Source organism: Montipora foliosa, chromosome 4 (genome assembly GCF_036669935.1).
Source record: "Montipora foliosa isolate CH-2021 chromosome 4, ASM3666993v2, whole genome shotgun sequence".
Taxonomy (NCBI): domain Eukaryota; kingdom Metazoa; phylum Cnidaria; class Anthozoa; order Scleractinia; family Acroporidae; genus Montipora; species Montipora foliosa.
Window position 1 is genome coordinate 4,713,115 of NC_090872.1, and position 18,937 is coordinate 4,732,051.

The window sequence follows — 18,937 nt, forward strand, 5'->3', positions numbered from 1 at the left end:
CTGTCAGCCATCTTTATCAAAACTAATATGCTAAATGTCGTGGATTGTTAAATTATGTAGTCATAACTAACCTGCCATAACATTCTATTCAGTGTCAATTTTTTTATTATAAGTTCTTCAAAGACTTTTTAATAATTCATGAGCCAAACAGGTCATTGATAAAACATTGCATGCATGAGCTTAGAAACTGATAAAGCACTCCTCATTAGAATTCTTTGTATAAAGCATACTAATAAGGCATTGCTTGTTTTTCTCCCCTCTCACAATTTGAACCTCTGTCCAAAGGGAAACCCTTTTTGAGGAATGTTTTTGAAGCCGTTCATTAAACTCACAGATTGTTTAATTATCAGGCCTTGGTTGTTCAAAAGGTGGATAGCGCTATCCGACGGATAAATCACACTATCCAGTGGATGATCACTATCAAAACCAATTGAGTTATCCAGTGGATAGAGCTATCCACCTTTTGAACAACCGGGGCCAGGTCTATAACCACTTGGCTTTGCTTCATGGTCTTAACCCATTGACTCCTGGGGGTTCCCCATTGACGAGTAAAACTTTATGGTCTGGCGTTAGACAGAGTAAAATACTAAGTCTGGCCGGTTTAGGGGTGAATGGGTTAACCCTTTGATGCCCAAACCGGCCATACTTAGTATTTTACTCTGTCTAATGCCAGACCATTTTACTCGTCAATAGGGAACCCCCAGGAGTCAATGGGTTAAACCCAATAATTTATTAAAGTTAATAGTACACATTAACTAACATGCCATTACCGGGTACATTATTTTAACTTAAATTTGCTATGGCAACAACTTTTTATATACGGTAAAGTCATTATAATTAACTTTCCTTTACCTTCACTGTTTTGGTAAAGATGGCTGACAGTCATTGAAACTGAAAACACCAAAGAACGTGTTAGACAGAACCATTAAATTAATGTTCAGTTCTTTTTAGATTATGCTAATAATACAGTAATTTATTATACATGTCGTTGTGAGAAAGAGGAGACCAATTTCAATCGTTTCACCAAAATTAATTTTAAAGAAGAAAACGTTATAAAGGGCATCATTGTCAAGGAAAGAAAAGTTAATTTTTTGTAGCAGATCCATTTTGAGAAGAGATTAATTTATTTGCTTGTTTACGTTTGTTTGAGCGTTTCATGTTTTGCCAGATCGTTGGAGAGCATTACAGCACTATTTTTTGTGTAGAATTTGAACAACAATAGGTCATTTTACAGTTGTTTGCTCAGTGACTTTGAGGCTTCTGATGACCTTGTATTGAAAAAGACCTCACTGCTTTTCTTGTGTAAATTGTGTTATTGTAATGCAAATAATAGTCTTCATTAACATAAGAAAGCACAAAAGGTTTGTTTGTAGCCTTTGCTACCGGTTTCCAAAATAACGTAAGGGTAAAAGTTAGCGTGATTTTTAAGTACATGTACATGTAAGTGCACCTGTTTATGGGTGGCACTAAAGCCAGAATCCAGACACCAGAAACCAAAATCATCCACAATTCGCAAGAATTACAACAACTTATCCACTGGATAACTCAATTTTCTTTGCTAGTGTTTATCCAGTGGATAGCATTATCCAATGGACCTTTTGAATGATCAAGGCTTGGTTTCTTGTGCATCTTGATTAGTATCGCGATCTTCTGACTTATAGTTTTGCCTGTGCACGAGCCGTCAATATTTCATGTTATTGTCGTCTCTTTTTTGCAGCCTGTGATTGGTTCTAATGTTGAAATTGACGTTGTTGCACTGAATTGGGTTGCTGATATACGCAAACAAATATGTTTCGCAGGTAGAAAGAATTGAAATTTCGATCAGGCGTGGGTTGATTAGTTTACAGTTTTATTTATCCTTATAAATGATGGATCGTGATACAAAACTAATTGCGATTTTGAGACAGCAATACCACGTTATATTGACGGAGATATATTTTCTCCCAACTAGCCGTCAATATAATGTGGTATTGCGGTCTCAAAATCGCAATTTGTTTATTATCATCAATCGACCATTTGAACTTCGACCTTTTTTGGATTCTGGATTCTGGCCTTTAGTGCTGCCCCCTTGTTTATTCCTACTTGAGGAGCAGTGTTTGGGAGATACTTTGTGACTTTAATTGTCTGTATTCCAAGACACAAGTGATGTTGAAATTTGGGGAGAAGGGCAAGGGGACACATTTTGAAAGGCTTAGCTACATAATTCCGGAATTTTTTGGGGAATTTTAGGCATCATCATTTTGTATTCCAACCTACCAGGCGAGTGGTCAGTCTGTTCATATCCATTCCTTATCAGCGGTTATTCACCAAAAGGGGTCCTACATTGCATCTAAGCAGCGGTTTCGCACCGTAGTTTCGGAATCCGGATCTTTGCTTGATAGCAAATACGGATATGGCAGACTTTGCATTATAAGAAACGAAATTTATAAGAATTTTTGGGAATTTTAGAGAGCTTTTGGAGAATTTTAGACATTTCGAAAATAATTTTAGAGCTTTTGGTTGGGAAATTCCAGATAGAATTTTAGGCAATTTTTTTGGGAATTATGTAGCTAAGCCTACGTTTTGATGCTTATTGAAATCTACGTGCATAGATCTATAGCTACTTCATTGGCCCGATTTATATCCGTTTTCACCATTTTTTTTTCAAATCATCATCATTGCAGCCAGACGATGATGACAGAGATTTTAAGAGAACAAGACGAGCAACGGACTCCACTGACCGCAACACCAGTGGAGCTAACTCAGTAGTTTCTAGCAGTGGGGACCGGCCTCGCAAACGCAGAGCTGACGATGACCGAAATAGGAGTGACTTTTCCAAGGTTCCTAAAGAGGAACATGGTGGACCCCAAGAGGACTCCAGAAATATCAATGTCATATATCCTATTCCAAGCTCAGTGCATCGAGAAAGGGTTTTAAAGCACGGCCCTGATGGTGGGGATTCTGTACTTCGTCCTGGAATGCTTCCTCATGATGATCGCAGGGGTCGACGTGGGAGTCCATTAAGGGATCATAGAGGTGGAAGAATGGGACGGGATCGTATCGTTCGTGATAGATTCAGAGATGATCGAATGCGTCATGATAGAAGAGACGACAGGGAAAGGGGTGGTGTCAGGAAGTCTCGTTGCCGTGATTATGATGGTATGGTTTGTTTTATTTTACGACCATTTAAATACCGGTAGTGATTTTTCTGAAAAGTGATGCAATACCATCAAATCAGGCAGTTGCCAAACAGTTAACCTGTGAATTAGTGTTGGACAAGGGGTAACCAGGTGACAATGAGTTTTGGGAGAGATTTTGTCCTTGTCTACCATCTTAATTTCAAGTTCATAGGGACACCAATGCAAAATCATTTGGTGCAATATTATTATTCTAAGAATATTAGTTCTTAAAATTGCAAAAAGTCCAGGTTGACCCTGTTTTAAAAGCCAGGCAACCAAACTTGTGAAATTGGTTGCCCTGATAAATCCTTGGCTGCCCACAAGGAAAACCCCTATGATTAAAATGCATACCGTGTTGAGATGAAATCAATGGCGAAAGAACTTGAATGTCCTATAGTTCATTGTGTGCTCCTGTGTCTCTTGCATTTTCCAATCTGACAATGTTTTGTAAAAGTTACAGATATTCAAAACAAGGGAAAATGCTCAGCTGCAGAAAATTAATTATTATTAACTTCACACTATTATCAGACATTGACAATAGAAAACCAACAAGTTACAGTTGGGTGCTTCTTACCATTAATTTAATTCATTATCTCTATTGGCTGGGTTGTCGGTAATTTTTTCCTTGGGCAACCAGGCTTTTTACTTGACCCAAAACTAGCCGTCTGGTAAACTTTCCTTTTGTTTCAGACACTGGGCAACCACTAATTTTGAGCACTGCAAGACATTATTTAGAAATCATTGCATGTGCCACGGGCTAGTTTATTTGGTTTTATTAGTTGTGGGCTGTGCAACTACTTGAACACACACATATGTACATGTTTTGTAATTCATTTCTGTTCTTACTTCGACAGAGAAAGGATTTTGTATGCGTGGAGAACTCTGTCCTTTTGACCATGGAAATGACCCAGTGGTGGTACAAGAAATGCTTCCCCCAGGGATGTTAGGATTTCCTACTTCTACAGGGCCCTCCTTCCTCCCAGATGGTCAATCAATTCCTGGGGGTGCCTTACCGGGAAATGCTGGTCCCATACCTGCAGGTTATCCAACTCCAAACTCTCAACCTCCTCCCCCTGGTACCTCAAGTGCATTGTCTAATGATGCACCAAAACCACAAGGGACTCAGAAAGGTTCTGATAACAGTGTACCTGCAAGTGGCCCACGTCCCCCAGCCCCTCCAGGAATGGTCCGTCCGGGTAATCAGCGACCTGTCTTGCCACCACATGCAGTTCGTATGATGCAACAGCCACGGCCCATGCTCAGAGGGCAAGGACCTCGCACTCCATTTGTGAACCCGTTTGAAGGTGAGTTGTAAAGTGATAGATTCAATATAAACACAGGATCTGTAAATGATTAAAAATGGCAAACCAACATTTGAACTGTATACGTACATCAGGGTTTGCAGGGGTATAAGTTAAACATACATGTAAATGCTGCATTTTTGTTGGCTCTGACCCTTGCGCAAATTAAATGGAGAGTTAACCGGAAGGGTATTGTTTCATTGCATTTTTATCATTCACCCATTTCTTGAGGAGGTCCCTGGAGCTTCACCCTGTACAAACATGCTTTGTTTTGCTAATACCTTTCTTTGTCTTGCTTTTATCTCTTTGGCATACTTATTTGCTGATTCCTTGCTTCCTTTGGAGTTACTTCCATAAACATAATTATTATCTGCTCGGTCGGTAACTACAGTGCGTCCGTTATATTTTGCACGTGTTATGTTTACAGTGATGTCTTGTGTCTCCTGTGGCCAGGTTGTTGCCCCTGCAGGGATTTTGCCTAGACGCAGAATCCCAAGCAGGCATTGTAGCTTGGGCTTATATGTGTATTACCAGAAAAAATCTCAACTTGAAAGCTGTAAGGGCAAACATAATAATCGGGAAATTGACGTTTTCACACCAAATGCCTGCAAGTACATGTAAGTCTTTGTTAATGATGACGTAGAAGAGAATGGCAGAAGAACAAGAGAACACGTGAACATAATTGTGAAAAAACATCTTGCCATCTGTCACAGTGCACCATATATTTATACACGTGCTAGTAGCGAGCGTTGCGCGAAGTAACAGTTACAGTGTGTCGGAGTAGTGCTTCTTAAGTCATTCAAATGAGCTTCATTTTTTGTGTGAGAACAAAACAAATTTTCATGGAGAACAAGCTGGAATAGTAATTATTGTGAAATACTTAAATACTTATGAGCCCTAGTACTCTCCAGACTCCCCTAGGTAGCTTGCGCCTTTAACGCTCGGAAGGGGGCGCCAAAACATGTCATGTGCCATGCTTTCAGAAGTATGTCCCTGCTGATTTGTTCTCTCGTTGCTTCAACATCAACTGCTCCGTTTGTAAGCAGCCACCTTTACCTCTGCCCTGGTTGTTTTAAATTCTGCGTACAACTATACTGATCAGTGGGGGCAGCTGTTGTATCAGCTATTACTAGTTATAGTGGCCTGCTGTACTGGCGAGGAGATACCTGGAGTTGCCTTGAATCATAACTTAAGTACACTTACAAGTGCTCCAAAAAAGGAGTGACTCACTGTATTGGAGGTTTTGGTGATAAGTTACCCATCTAGCAGAATAAGTGTTGTTAGTTGGTAATGTGTGTCCGGTTTAAATTTTACAGGTCTCTTTGTCTAGTACCAGTAATAAAAATTAATGTATAAATATAATTTTTACTGGTAGTTATCATACAGAGTTTTGAACATAAGCAGGTTTAAACATGTAGACAAGTCAATATTTTCCTTTCTTACCTGTAGATTCTTACAATCCAGAACAACCCCAGTTTGACAGGACGCCTGTGTGGATGAGGCTGGGTAATGGCCGACCTCCCCACATTCTTCCACCACAGGCTGGAGTCTTTCATCCTGGTGGTATGGGTTTGCGATCAAGGGAGCTATTACCTGTGACTCCAAATCCACCTCAGCTCACTGTACAAGGTAACAGTTATAAAGCTGCTTTTATTTTGTGATGTAATGTAACAGTTACTGCTCTTTTTACCTTGAAGTAGAGGCAGAGACTCAAGTATAAAATTTATAGAAGAAAGCAGAGATAGTCCATTCTGAAATGAATGGACTATTTTCCACTCTGTTGCACTCTGTTGTAACACTTCCATATATATAGTGTACATAATTTATGCTGGTAGCATGATTCTCTTGGTGTTTCTAATGTCACTTGCTTATGATTGTTGGGACTACTTTTCATGTAGTAACTGAGCAAGTACAAAAAAATCAGACTGTTTTTTCCTCTTCTTAGTTCCTGGTATTTCAGCACCTGGTTCTGGAGTCCCAGCTGTTCCAGACAGAATTGTCACACACTCAGACCCAAACAAGACCACCCCTCCCATGCCTCAGGAAAAGCCACCTCTGCAACAAAAGACCCCAGGGGTACCCCAGGAGAGTACATCAGATGTCTCTACCCCTGTTAACCACACAGATCCTATCAAACATCAGCTGGGTTTTCCAAGGAAATTCAGTGATACCCTGGAATTAAAGAGGATTCCCCGTGACCTAAACAATATTTCTAAATTGAATGAACATTTCCAAAGATTTGGTACTATTACAAACATTCAGGTACAATGTCATTTGAGACATTACACTAATTACAGTTGGATAACGCTATCCACTGGATAAATCACTCTCCAGTGCATAAACACTAGCAAAACCAATAATTACAGGTGGATGACGCTATCGACTGGATAAATCACTCTCCAGTGCATAAACACTAGCAAAACCAATAATTATTGAGTTATCCAGTGGATAGTGCTATACACCCTTCAAACAACTGAGCCCAGAAGGTCAATTTTAAAAAAAATTGTGAACATGTATTTACATGTAACCTTATTCTCCACAAGGAGTTCCCATTGTCTGGCAACAGAATCACATGACCTTGAAGCATGTAACTTACAACTCCTTTCCTTGGAACAAAGCTAGGTTTTTTGTTGACACCAATTTTTTGCCCAAATTATGGACTAAAATAAGATCGAAGCTGCACTTGCGGGAAAATGAGCAAGAGCTACGTTACATCCAAATAAGGAAATGTTTAAACTAAAAAAACCCCTGCTCTGAACCAGAGTTAAATGCTTCAAGATCATAGCTTCTGCAGGCACTGTGGCGATTGGCCTGGGAGCATATCCCAAGGCAGTAATCTAGCAGCTCTTGTAACATATAATGTGATTGACTCGCTACCCAAGCCTAAAAACAAAACAGTAATTAAAGGTACCAGCTCTCATAACCTGCAATTGTTTGATATTGTAAACAGCTTCTATTGTTTGTCATAACCTGCTATTGTTTGATATTGTAAACAGCTTCTATTGTTTAAGTCCAAGTCGTTGTTTTAATTGTTTAGTCTTTTGTTTTCGGCTAGGGTAGGGAGCTAATCACATTATACATGTACGTTACGAGAGTTGCTACATGGCTCTGCCAAGGGGTTGCCTCATGCCTGTGCTGAAAGGTGGACATGGTGGCCGGCATAATGTCCTGGGGCTAAGTTAGCAAATGGTCAAATGCATGTTTATTTCAAGATGGAACTGCTAGTTTGTGTACAAAGTAAACAATTTGATGGAAAGCATCAACAAAGCATTGGACAGTTCAGAACCACAGTTGATGGGTACAGGTACATGTATTGGTCAGAGCAGGACTGGAATGGAGATAATCAACTTGCAATTCCACAGCTTTTGATGCCCCACATACGTTTATATCCAGAAGTACACATACACCTAATTACGTGTTTGCCAATTTTGACAAGCGTACAAAGAATGGACATGCCCTTGCTTCCTTCTCAATTTTAACATTTCTTGTGTCCTGATTACATGTACAGTGTACAAGCAATAAGTGGCAAGGAAGTGTTCTTTTAACTTTACTCCCCAACATCGTCCAGATCCAGTGAAAAATAATTATTCCCTTTATAGAACCAAGGGTAGCACAGTTGGTTAGTGTGCAGCCTTGATGCAAGAGGTCCCGAGTTCGATCCCCGGATCTCACATCCTTGTTTCGACTTCTTTCCTTTCAGTGTAGCCTAAGTACATGTAGCTTTAAATACCCTTAAAACGGAGCACTGATGGAAAGAGGGGGGTAAAATGAGCGCACCGTCAGCTTCCTGGGAGAATACTAGAGAGTAAAGGAACTTCCGACGTTAAAGAACGTGTACCTTTACCTTTGAGGAGAGATTTAGCATTGCATTTACATGAAACAACAAATGGGAAACAGCAGGATTCTCTTTGTATAAGTTGCTCAAGATCTTCAGCTAACAGTCAAGGAATCAGCTAAAGTGAAACACAGGTCCTTCAGTTTTTTTGCAAAATGCAAATTTTAGCCAGCCACTCGCTGTTTGACATAATTGCAATGCTGAATCTATCGAATAGTTAGACAACCCTAACCTGAGCTCTTTGTTGTTGTAAATATTATTAGTGATTGATGTGGAGATGTGGAGAGGTCCCACACTCATTGGGTGTGTCTCTGCATGAATTGAGAGGTAAAAAGCCAAACCAAACTTTTAAATGTCAAATATTTTGCATTCCTTCTGAAGGTTTGTGCTTTTAGTGATCCTGAAGCAGCATTGGTTCAATTCTCACATCACACTGAAGCTAAAACAGCTTATTCCTGCCCCGACGCTGTCCTTGGCAACAGGTTTATTCGGGTGTTTTGGCACAATCCGGACAGACCACAAAACAAAGTAAGCTACGTAGCATAAAGTTCTTCTCAAACAAAAAAATCCTCAAAAAAGCTTAGGGTCATACTGTTATTTTTCATGAGGTGAAGCTTCAGTACTTATAATACATGAGAAAAAAAAAGCCTTGTGGTTTGTTTCTTTATGACTTGTGTTGTCTAGGCCCCAAACCCCCAAGTGACAATTCACACTACTCAGGCACAGTTATGCTGAATAGTTGACTAAATGACAGGCAAAATCAAAATAATGATGTATTTCTTTCTATCATGATCAAGTCAACTTGAAACAATAATTTAATTTGCTTTTGCATCTTAACAAGAGAAATTATCACTAAAATAATACGGTATGTTTGTGTATTATATAGTAGCCTGTTTTGCACTCCCTACACCATTAGTCACCATGCCTATCAGCATAGGCCTATTTTTAAAGTCAGGTTAATCTTAAACCTTGTTGAATGTTTTAAATTGATTTTTAACTGTGGCTTTTTTGTAGGATGGAAATTCAAATCGCTCAGCTGTAGGAGGAATTAGTAATTCGGGAACTGCTCCAGCTGATTTGGGGATTAAAGAAGAAACATCAAACAAGGTAATGGCCACAGAAAATTACAACAACTCGGGTAACACTGTTCAAACCATGGTCTAGTTACTGTTAGAGTAGTGGTCTTGTGTCAGTGAACATGACATTCAAAAAGGAAGAAACATTATTTTACTTTATCACTGAAGCAAAAAACACTGCTATACCAGAAATTACTATGATTGTGTAACTTTAATTCACAGACTGTGGTGGAAGCCAAAGCCAAACCAACCATGTTCCAAAGTGGAAAGACATCTATCTCGAAGACTCCAAAACCTGTTGCTTCTCCCGTGTTAACTAAGAGACAACTAGAACTTCAGAAACAGGTCAGTTTGATTACGTCTTCTGAGACAATACTTAACTGTACTTTTAAACTGCAGTTAATTTCAAAAGCACAACTTAGCGCATTTCTTGTAGCATCTAATGGCACCTGCAGTTACTTTGTTATCTTGCTAGTTGTTTTTCAATATCTTGCACTCAGTTTGTTTAAGGATTTTTTAATGTGGCAACTGGAGCAAAAGACGGGCACTTACTTTATCCCTTTGATGTCCAAACCAGCCTAAACCGGCCAGACTTAGTATTTTACTGTCTAACGGCAGACAATTTTACTTCTCTATCGGGAACCCTTAGGGGTCAATGGGTTAAGGTTCCTTTCAAATGACCAGAATATAATTTTGATTACTAGATTTCAAGAAAGGTGGCCTTGTTTTCTGAAGCTATAATTTTTTGGGTTTTTTTTAAATAATATTTTTAAAATTCTGGATTTGAAAAGCAAGTAGTCAAAGTTGTTTTGACAGGTGTCTAATTTGCTTCCTGCAAGCTTTTAAAGTGTTTTGTTTCCAGACCAGAGTTGATGAGCTCTTAATTTAATGTATGATTGACACCTAATTATTTTGTACAGGAAGCATCAAATGAATTGTTCAGGGGATTAAAATAATTGTGTTGTTGAGTTACATATATATCTAACATAATTATGCACATGGTATGGTGATCGGATGACAAAAATAAAGGTGTGATGAACCACAACAAATCCATAGTCTTGAATTTGTCTGGCAGGCTTATCAGTTAACCTATCCATCCCAAAGCAGCCCCCACTGAGTAAATTCTCATTCTCAGGATTAAAAGGGTACATGGGATTGCAAAATTAAGTAGCCTTCTTTTTGCATTCCAGGAAGCAATGAAGAAGAAGCTGGAAATTCAAAAACAAAAACAAGAACTACTGAATAAGCAAATCAAAGAACAGAAGGTAAACCTTGAAACAGCAATATTCCCACACTTAGCAGCTTACTTTGAGCGGTTGCTATTATGGATTTCCTCTTGGGGTGTATTCTAGGAAAATGGCATTTAAGAGTGATTCAGTGTATTATATACTATATTCATGTACTATAATTGTAAATGAGGTGGGGAGTACGTCCACGTGTGTGTTGGTGTCTCAGTACATTGTAAATTTGAACTGTCGCTTCACGAGAAGAGTACATCAACTTCAGCTGTAGCTACAATCTTGCACTAAACTCTTGGGAAAATTTCAGCTTAAACATCATTTGGCATGCATTCACAAAAAAGTTTAAATCTTTAGGTACCCTGTCTCCCCCCCCCCCCCCCCTTCCTAAACCAACACTGAATTATTGGGGGGGGGGAGGGGAGTACAGAGGAATTTAATCTTTTATCACACAGATAAATAATTAGGGTAATTTGAACATTTCATAGTGCTGTGTCACATTTTCCCAACAAGTTTTGTCCAAGATTGTAGTTTAGCGCTGTGGGTTTGCATGGGATGCAGTAGGTTTACATTGTAAACTCTATTGTAATCTCCCTCTTAAATTGTTCAAAAAGTGCAAGGATCACTTCACTCTTTCGTCTATAACCGACAAAGCTAAATTCCACATGCGAAATTATTCCCTAATTTCATAAGTATACCATTTGATTAGCTATTAATATCATGGGTGACAAATTACTCCTTAATTTTCAAACCTGGATGCCATTATTTTTAGCACTGCATTGTAATTTCACACGTGAAATTATTAATTACAGTGTATCACTGAAAGTTCGTGGCAAAATTAAGGTCTTACATGTACATGTATGGCACCCATGTTATTATAATACTTTATTTTACTTTACTGTTATTGCATGAACGTCTTCATGTAGCACTATGCCGTGTTACAGCTCAGAATTCAACAGAGCATTTTTTTCTCCTTTCTTATCTCTTAAAATGCCACTTACATGTATTTTAAGTGAGATTTTACTGCCCCATCAGTAAAATGCTGTTCAAGGGCTACTCATGTCGCAATAGTTATCTTCATGTTCTTTGTAGTCGTATGTTCAAGGTCATAAAATCAATGGTTTTGTTGTAAATAAAAATAATGAGGACATAAAGACTTTGCTCCTAGATCTCAGATTGTAACGTACACCTGCATTGGCCAAATCTGTCTAGGTATAAAGGCCTCAGTTAGCCATCCAAGGTTCACTTGGCAGTTTGTCTTCTATAGTAAACCAACTAGCTGTTTGCAATTTGTTAAAGTTTTTCCCCTACCTCCCTCCCTTTGGAGATGGGTTAGATATTATCACTTTGCCTTCATTAAGATCGGGTCACTCCTACGTGGTGCGGTTAAGTTTGCGCAGCGATTTCCCCCAAACTTGGTTAGTTTGCCTTTGTACATTGCTCGCTAACCAATACTCTTGTCCGATCCAGCACGTGCCGTTTACCACTCAGCTCGTAGTGCTGGGGAGATAAGTGAAGTTGTTCTATGTCACGCAATCCGGAAGTCACATAGGCTAACCAGCTGCAAGGCAGTGTTCCCCCCCAAAAAACGCCAATTCGTCTGTTGTCTCGTTCTAGTGCGCCTCGCGTTACGTGTTTAAAAGCTAATTATGTTGATACCAAGGAACAGTGACATTAAATGAATAATAAAACTACCTGTGTTCTTCAATTCCACTTTGATGTTATTCAAAGTGGCGAAAACCCTCTGAAATAGTTTATGCCCATTTCATCAAATCAGAACTGTATCAATTTTACACTTAACAGTATTATAGACTTGTTTTTTCCTTCTTCTTACTAGTTATTAATTTCTAAACTTGAAAAGAAGAATCTTGGTGCTGCAGAGAAAGATCTTATCATGAAGGTAAGATAAATTAGGTAAAAGAAGTAAACATTTTTGTTACATTTCCTCACAACTTTGAATGTCTTGTGACCAATACCTTAACCAAAAAAAATTAATATTGCTTTGTGATTGCAGACTATAAAATCATTAAGTTCAAACATTGAAGCATTGAAAAAAGAAGTTGAACTGGCAGCCATGGCAGCTAAATCCAAGGAGAGCCCATCTCAGGCACGGCAGATTGTAAGTGCATGTAGGATGCATGAAGTCACTTGCACACTTTTTTTGTTGTGTGTTCTTTTCTCTGGCCAATTGTTTCAGCCTGGACCTTACCACCCACCCTACCCCCTCCCTACCCCCCCCCCCCCCTGGTGTGTAAAATCATCTGGGTCCGGTTGTTTGAAAGCCGATTAATTGAATCCAGGATTAGCGTAAAATTTGGTTCTATTTTTTCAATGTTTTGGTGAACTTTCTTTTTCTTATGTTTGATTTTTAAGATTGACTTACTCTAATGCAAAGTTTTGCTGAATATCAGCATTGAACAACATTTGTGAATAGGGAAATAAACTCTGTGGTTTGATTTTTAATCTGGGATTAGCATTAATTGGCTTTGAACAACCCGGCCCTGGTGTTAGACAAAGTAAAATTTATGTGTCAGGAAAAGGGTTAAAGATTGTGTGGTTTTATCAACTCTCTAAAGCTACACGTATGCAATTTACATACGTGTAGCTTTAGAGAGTTGACAAAACCAAACAATCTTTATTTGCATTTTCAATATTAAAAATAGTGTGCCTTCCAACACTGTGGAGTTACTTGCACCAATAATGGACCGTTATACTGGAGCCTTCAAATAATTTGTTAATAATATCCAATCTCCGCTTTGTCAATTCTTTGCTTGAAATTTGTGCTTGCAAATAATTATCATTAAAGAGAAACTGGTGCAACAGGTTTTCCTCTTTTAGAGGAATGTTTGATAGCATAGACCGGTACACATGTACATGGGGCAAAGCATGTGTTCAAGTGTGATGGTAAAGGTAGATGTAGGAGAACCCATCACAGGGCATACTTTCCTTTGAGTGTTTTGATAGATGGGGTGGACAAATATTATACCCTGGATTCCAGAGGTTATTTTCTCGCTATGAAAGGAGCAACAAAAAAGCGAGCCACGCTGCTTCATGACTCGCTCTTTTGTCGCTCTTTTCATAGTGAGAAAATAACCTCTGGAATCCAGAATAGGACAAATATTGAACTTTCTATATTTTAAGTAATTTTGTTATGTCAAAGGAAAGTGTGATGTTTTATTATTACCTATAAGATGAGAAACCATTTTCCAATTACTAGCACATCCACCATGAAAACGTTCATATGTGAGGACAATGATTTTTTTAAATCCAAACTACATTGTATGTTACTTAAAGTAACAATACTTACTTGTAACATAATTTTAGGCAGAACTAGTGAATTCTCTATAAGAATTTGTTTCTGGGGAAGACAGTAATAATACTAATTTAAATATTACTAATTTTTATCTTACTGCTACTGTAGGGTTTTAATTTTTTTAAAGCTTTTTAAAATATTTTTCTCAGGCTCAGAAAGCAATCCTTGATCAGGAGCTTGATTTGATTACACACCAAAACACAGGAGAAGATACAACAGAACTGATGAAAAAAGTAGAAGAACTCAAACAAGAGGTACTTGTGTGCAACAAGAGCACTAAGTAATGTGTCAGTTGTGGCTGGTTATTTATCATAATTATCGGTTCTTGCATCATAATTATTTACTCCTCATCATCCCGAGTTGAGAGGCATTTTGGCACAAAGTATGTATTTTCTAGTGTGTTTAATTAATGGTTAGCTCCTTCTTTGGACCACTGTTTGTCAGAGTGATGGGTGCCCGTCCTCAGTGCTGCTTGGGGATTTGTGGCAGGGTTGCCAGGATTTTTCAGCTGTCTTCCTCATAGAAGAGCTGGACACTTACAGCTGTACATTGTGTATAGTGGGCACTCCCAAAATGTCTTGGGCACCAGTTTTAGGCATAAAGCAGTCCAGATTATTTCACAACATGTAAAGGATTCATGCTGGGCTCCTTTATCCCATTGACGAGTAAAATCGTCTCGCGTTAGACAGAGTAAAATACTAAGTCTGGCCGGTTTAGGCCGGTTTGGACATCAAAGGGTTAAGTTCCAAAAATTTAAGTCCAAAAAACCTGTGTCTTTAAATAAATCCGTAAGAAAGTAAAACACAACCAAATGAAAAGAAAATATCGATTTTTGGCACAGAAGTTTTCTTGGAATTGATTTTTATTTTCAGTTCTCTCAAATTTCTGTGCTTCTAACAGGGTGTGCAGGTGCAGGGCTGCACAATTCCATCAATCCCACACAAAAACACACACTTCCTAAAAGTCCGCAATATCCCTCAGTACTGAGGATGTGCTGAGAGTTTTTATAAGTACTCGTTTTACTGTTTATAACCAAGATTTTGACAACCTTTTCAAGCGATTTCCACGCCATTTTCTTTCCAAAAACACCATTTTATTTTTTGCTTTTGTCAAACAGCTGTGTCGAACAGTGATTTAAAAAATAATTATACAAGCTGGTATTCTTTGGAGCTCTGTGTAATCCTGAGCACTAGCTCAGTTAACGTTCCTTATCGGCAGTTCAGGACAATGACCAAAACAGCAAATGATTGTTCTTCAATTTTAGGCACATTGTTTGGGTTTTTAACTTAAACCTCTGCAAGGAAAATAACAACCTATGTAAATCATAATGTACTATGTCAATTCCTAGACTGTAGTGAAGGAATTTTGAAACGATACAAACATAAAAAGGTATGAAACAATAATATTGATATGTGAGATGACCACAAACAAATAAATGTTTATGCAATCGCACAATAATATAATTACGAAGCCTAGATTTTTATAGATTAAATAACCATGGTTATTTTAGACAATTAAAAAAAGAAAATCGCATAAGAAAAAAAACGAACATTTTGAACGAGCGTCAGTCAAGCTTGTTTTGTTTAAGACAGAAACCTTGCAAAATCCTGCACAATTCACCACACAATTAAAGTTTGTTCCTGCATAATTTTCATTTTTTTCTGCACCCCGTCAGAAGCCCTGAAATTTGTATCTTACTGCTCAAAAAAGAGAACACTACTGCACATTTTTAGGTCTACTGCTTCCTAAAAGTATGTTAACATTCTCTTCAGGCAAAATCTCTTGGGTTGCTCGATCCTCCTACAAGAGGACGTGGAAGAGGAATAGGGAGGGCTAGAGGAAGGGGGACACCAGTTCGAAGCAGACCTTTCCCAAGAACAACAAGAGTGTGGACAAGAGACAGTGCATCTCTGGATCATCGGACGACACAGATCTCGGTGGAAGAAGTAACCCCAGAACAGAGGGAAGATTTGGCTGAACACTTTAGGGTGAGAAGTCTTTTGAAGAAATATGTGAGACTTGTTTCGCAGTTCTTTTAGGCATGCAGTGGAAATTGTGAAGCTCTCCATTAGGGACACAGCTAATGTACATGTACATGTAGCATAAGGCAAGACAAGGCACTTAATTTTGTCTAGATTTTAACCCAAAGTTTTGAGAAAAACACAGGTTCAGTTGGGAAGATAATCCACAGAAAACATTTGGCATTGGCTAATGAGAGCAGATTAAGTATAAAGGGCATTTTTATGTGGGCAGCAAAATTGTTTTTAATTGCCAAATGAACTGAAAGTGTCCAAAAACAAAATATTCTTTAAAATAATGTTGTATTGAGGTGTATTGTGACATAATGGTGACAGGCTTTAGAAAACGTTTCAAGAAATTATAAGAAATAGGAAAACCAAAAACCGCATCACTATTCATTTGGCACCAATATCGCTTGCCCTAGTTCCAAAAAGGAGTAAAAAGATGTCATTTTTCTGAAGTAATACCTCTTGAAAAATGCTGAAAATAGCATTTCAGAGCTTTTAGGGTTCAGAATTTTTGGGGGACCCAAACCCTAGCCCCAGACCCCCTTCACAGCTCTCTTCAGGGATCACAGGTCTTGCCTCATCTTTACCAAAAGTCTAGCTACAGCTCAGTCTTCTTGTGTACATACCAAGTAATTAAACATATTTTAATGGTTGATTTGCCATGCACTTCATTTCACTTTTGTCATTCGTTCATTTTCAGGAATTTGGTATTGTTGACAATGAAGAATACATTGAGGACAAAGAAAAGCTGAACTTGACCTTTAGGACAAGAAAGGAAGCAGAAATTGTAAGAAAATTATTGGTCACTCGTTCACTTATTCATTCTTTTGCATTCTCTTGTTCAAAATGAGCGGACAGGTCCTTTTCTCAATTTTTAGTCAGTGTTATTTGTTTGTGCATGGATTTTTTATTTCTATTTCTGTTCTTTCAGGCATACAACAAGGGAAAAACGTACAAGGGCAGGGCACTCAAAATTTCCTGGTACCGTGCTCCTGTGCCCCCTGTGTCCCCATCGGTGGCAGTGACAACGCCCACTACTCCCACCGCACTTAAGAAAGTGGAGGAAGAGCTGGGGCTGGATTTTGATGCTGAATTGGTTAGTAGTCATTTGGTAATTGCTCCAAGTGCATGTTTCTTCTTAAGTGGTAATGTATTGCTATAGCTAAATGAAGCTTTGGGGCATGATGCTACTGGCTTTGAAAAATCGTCGCTGAGACTGCAAATTTTCAGACCACACATTGGATGAGTCTGTTTGCACGGCAGTAGCTAGCTGAGGGGCAAGGGGGACAGTTGCCCCCCAAAAAATATTCGAAAGAAAAATTAATGTTACGTAGTCTCTTTCTGGAGTGTTGGGCAGATAGTTTGGACTTGAGTGATATAACCTTTGAATCTTTTCACTGCCAATTCGCTCGTCTTGATTGATAGATATTTTTGAGGAAAATCCATTTGGAGACATCATAGACTAATCTGTTACTTAGCGATTCATCAATAGTTCAATACGAATAATAATAATACAACTTTATTGGGTAAACACAAATTACCGGTAAAACCAGTAGTTTACAGAACCTTAACCTCAACAAGTACCTGTCTTTGTAAACTTCGACTGATTAATGTTTACATGTGATGAAATATCTATGAATGTAGCACTTCCATGCCTCTGCACTTCAAATTAATTTTTTCTGGGAGAGCATTCCCCCCAGACCCTCTTAAGGACTTGCTCAGTCAAAAATTTCTTGCTCCGGCCTTGATTTGTTAGCTCCGGCCTTGATCTGTCTGCTTATTTATACCAAATTGCATTTGAAATCATGTGATTACAGTGTCACCTATACTTTTGTTCTATTTTACCTAATTGACTGTCTATTGTTTTTATGTTTGCATGCATTCTGTAGTTGATACTCTTTTTCATTGTTTTTCCATCCTATTTTCATTAATTTTTAGGGAAAACATGAATTTGATCCAGAAGCTGAGGCATTGCTGCTTGGTGAAGATTTTGATGAAGAAGATGAAGAGGAAGATGAACGACCATGGAAAAGATAGTCACAGCTTTAACATTAGGAGCACAGGATCCCAGTGTTTCTACACATTAGAACATTATTAATTTGAAGCCTTTTGATGAATAATGTATTTATGTGAAATATTCTTTTTGCATTGAATGCAAGATCCCAGTGAGAAATGTTCAGAGTAAATACCGTCAAATTATTTTCATCTTCATTTGTAACAACATTTCACTATGTTGCAAAAGGAAATCAATATTGTTATTGGTGTTAGGATTTAAAAAGAGTTCTCCTTCAAGAATCTACTAAGAACCTTTTGATGACAAGACAAGATTTTTTTTGTAGCTTGACTTGTAAATTTACTTCACGGAAAGGAAATCGTTTTACAACGGTCTTAATATTGTATTACATGTAATAATACTGTTTTAATGTGATTTTATAGGTCAGTAAGTTTCAATCAGTGCTAAAGTTAACTTATGACATGCATGAAAAAAGAAGAAAGAAAATGAAACAAAAAAAAAGACAATCAAAATATGAGCATGATGAGAATGAAAATGTCACATTCCCAAAAAAAAGTTCTGCATTTGAAAACAGAAAAAACACTTGTACAACAACAAAAACAAAAAAAAAACAAACATGCTTCAAAAGTCAATGACCAACAGTCATCTGGTTACAAACACTGTGTTGTAATCACTTGAATGAAGCAGTTGATTGAGGACTGGGTTGAAGAAGACAGTTTGTCAAGTGAACAGATACCTGTAGATGCCTCAAGAAGATACCTGGTGAGCTGTACAGACGAGCAGGAAAAAGATTAAAGAACCAAGAATTCAAGGTGACCTTTTGACAAGTCTGTGCATGGCTGTTATGGCCTTTTGCAGAAGTGTATTATTTCCAGAATTCATACCAATAACGTTTGTTCTATGCTATTTAACATTGCTTCTTGTGCTTTGGTTTCAAAGGTCAGCCATCTTTGACATCACCAAATCTTCCAATGA

General features: G+C 38.2%; 1 protein-coding gene across 1 annotated transcript in view; it reads left to right on the forward strand.

The window, feature by feature from the left end:
* Positions 1-18,557, forward strand: part of LOC137999570 (RNA-binding protein 26-like) — a 28,154-nt gene extending 9,597 nt beyond the window's left edge. The window contains exons 4-18 of the mRNA XM_068845379.1: positions 2,664-3,138; positions 4,013-4,462; positions 5,909-6,088; positions 6,405-6,721; positions 8,676-8,822; positions 9,309-9,401; positions 9,593-9,715; positions 10,561-10,635; positions 12,446-12,508; positions 12,623-12,727; positions 14,071-14,175; positions 15,694-15,909; positions 16,649-16,735; positions 16,880-17,044; positions 17,887-18,557. Coding sequence (XP_068701480.1) covers positions 2,664-3,138; positions 4,013-4,462; positions 5,909-6,088; positions 6,405-6,721; positions 8,676-8,822; positions 9,309-9,401; positions 9,593-9,715; positions 10,561-10,635; positions 12,446-12,508; positions 12,623-12,727; positions 14,071-14,175; positions 15,694-15,909; positions 16,649-16,735; positions 16,880-17,044; positions 17,887-17,985 — 2,700 coding nt within the window. The 3' untranslated portion in view covers positions 17,986-18,557. The remainder of the gene's footprint in view (positions 1-2,663; positions 3,139-4,012; positions 4,463-5,908; positions 6,089-6,404; positions 6,722-8,675; positions 8,823-9,308; positions 9,402-9,592; positions 9,716-10,560; positions 10,636-12,445; positions 12,509-12,622; positions 12,728-14,070; positions 14,176-15,693; positions 15,910-16,648; positions 16,736-16,879; positions 17,045-17,886) is intronic.
* Positions 18,558-18,937: the final 380 nt, after the last annotated feature.